At 42.6% G+C, this 1,496-nt stretch overlaps 1 protein-coding gene across 1 annotated transcript; it reads right to left on the minus strand.

Moving 5' to 3' along the window:
* Window positions 1-575: 575 nt before the first annotated feature.
* Window positions 576-1,493, minus strand: LOC115285048 (olfactory receptor 1J4-like; the record flags this gene model as incomplete). Its single annotated transcript, XM_029931456.1, has 1 exon — window positions 576-1,493. A coding segment is annotated over one exon (918 nt), but the record flags the coding sequence as incomplete, so codon positions are not given.
* Between the last annotated feature and the right edge of the window lie 3 nt (window positions 1,494-1,496).

Here is a 1,496-nt window from a genome sequence, read left to right on the forward strand (position 1 = left end):
TTATAAATGCAGTGGTGTGCTGTTAAAGGAATAAAAATGGCTCTCTGAGGAACTTTGCTTTGTTGCATTTGCCAATCTCCATAGTGTAATTATTTCCACTATGGCTGATTTCAGTCTACCAACATGATGTCATCGAATGTGGAGTCAGAAAGAGATGTTCACATTCAGCTTAAAGTCAATGCAAGCCAGCTTCAGCACACCACTGTATAACAGAGTCAGTACACAGGAGCAGATCATGATGCTAAGTCTGCATGTCCTCAGTAACATGGTATATAAAATATACAGGCAATGACTGGGAATATCTAAAAGGGAAACAAATCCACAACTATAATTGTGCAATATGTTTTGCGTGATTTCACACACATAAGGGATGATGAAAAAGCCGGAAAAAAATTAAGGATAAAGAATATTTAACAATCCAAGTGACAAACTTGACCTAGTTGACAATTGGGGACACCGTACATGACAGCACAATGTATATCTTTTTTAAGTTACACAGAGTTGCCAATCATAATAGTTTTAGTAGATATGTCTCACTGTGAATGACTGCAATAATAAGATTCAGTGATTGTCACTTAAAAGTTAGCCAAATATTTGTAGACAAATATTTGTAGGGCCTGTTTTATATCTTTGTTCCTGAGGCTATAGATAAAGGGGTTCAGCATAGGGGTAACTACTGTATACATGACCGAAGCAATTACATCTTTGTTGTTAAAGTTCCATGATGAGGAGAAAAAGTAAACACCTACAAGTGTCCCATAGTATAAAGACACCACAAAAAGATGGGAGCCACAGGTAGAAAAGGCTTTAAAAAGTCCTTTAGTGGATGATACCCTTACGACAGTTGTTCCTATACGAATATATGAGCCCAAGATACTACTCACAGGCAGGATGAAAAGAATTCCTCCCTCGGTAAAGATGACCAGCTCATTGAGAGAGATGTCTGAACAACTCATCTTCAGGAGCACAGTGAGGTCACAAAAGAAGTGAGGGATAGTATCATCACAGAAGGGCAGTTGGACCAAGAGGAGGGTATGCAACAGGGCATGAATACAAGAGAAGAACCAAGATCCAGCCACTAATGAGATACACAGCTCCTGCCTCATGATGGTGGTGTAGTGGAGTGGTTGACAGATGGCCACATACCGGTCGTACGCCATCACTGCAAGAAGGACATTGTCAAGACAACCAAAAATTATGAAAAAATACACCTGTGAAATGCACCCCACATAGGGGATGGATTGTTGCTGAGTCTGCATGTTCATGAGCATCTTTGGAACTGTGACACATGAAAGGGAAATGTCAGAGAAGGCCAAGTGGCTGAGGAAGAAGTACATGGGGGTGTGGAGGCGAGAGTCCAGCCTGATGAGCAGGACGATGAGCAGGTTCCCCAGCACCGTGGTCAGGTACATGCCCAGGAACAGGGCAAAGATCACGCCCTGCTGCTCTGGGTGGATGGACAGCCCCAGGAGGAGGAACTCGGACACGCCGCTCTG

Source organism: Suricata suricatta, unplaced genomic scaffold (genome assembly GCF_006229205.1).
Source record: "Suricata suricatta isolate VVHF042 unplaced genomic scaffold, meerkat_22Aug2017_6uvM2_HiC HiC_scaffold_3563, whole genome shotgun sequence".
Lineage (NCBI taxonomy): Eukaryota > Metazoa > Chordata > Mammalia > Carnivora > Herpestidae > Suricata > Suricata suricatta.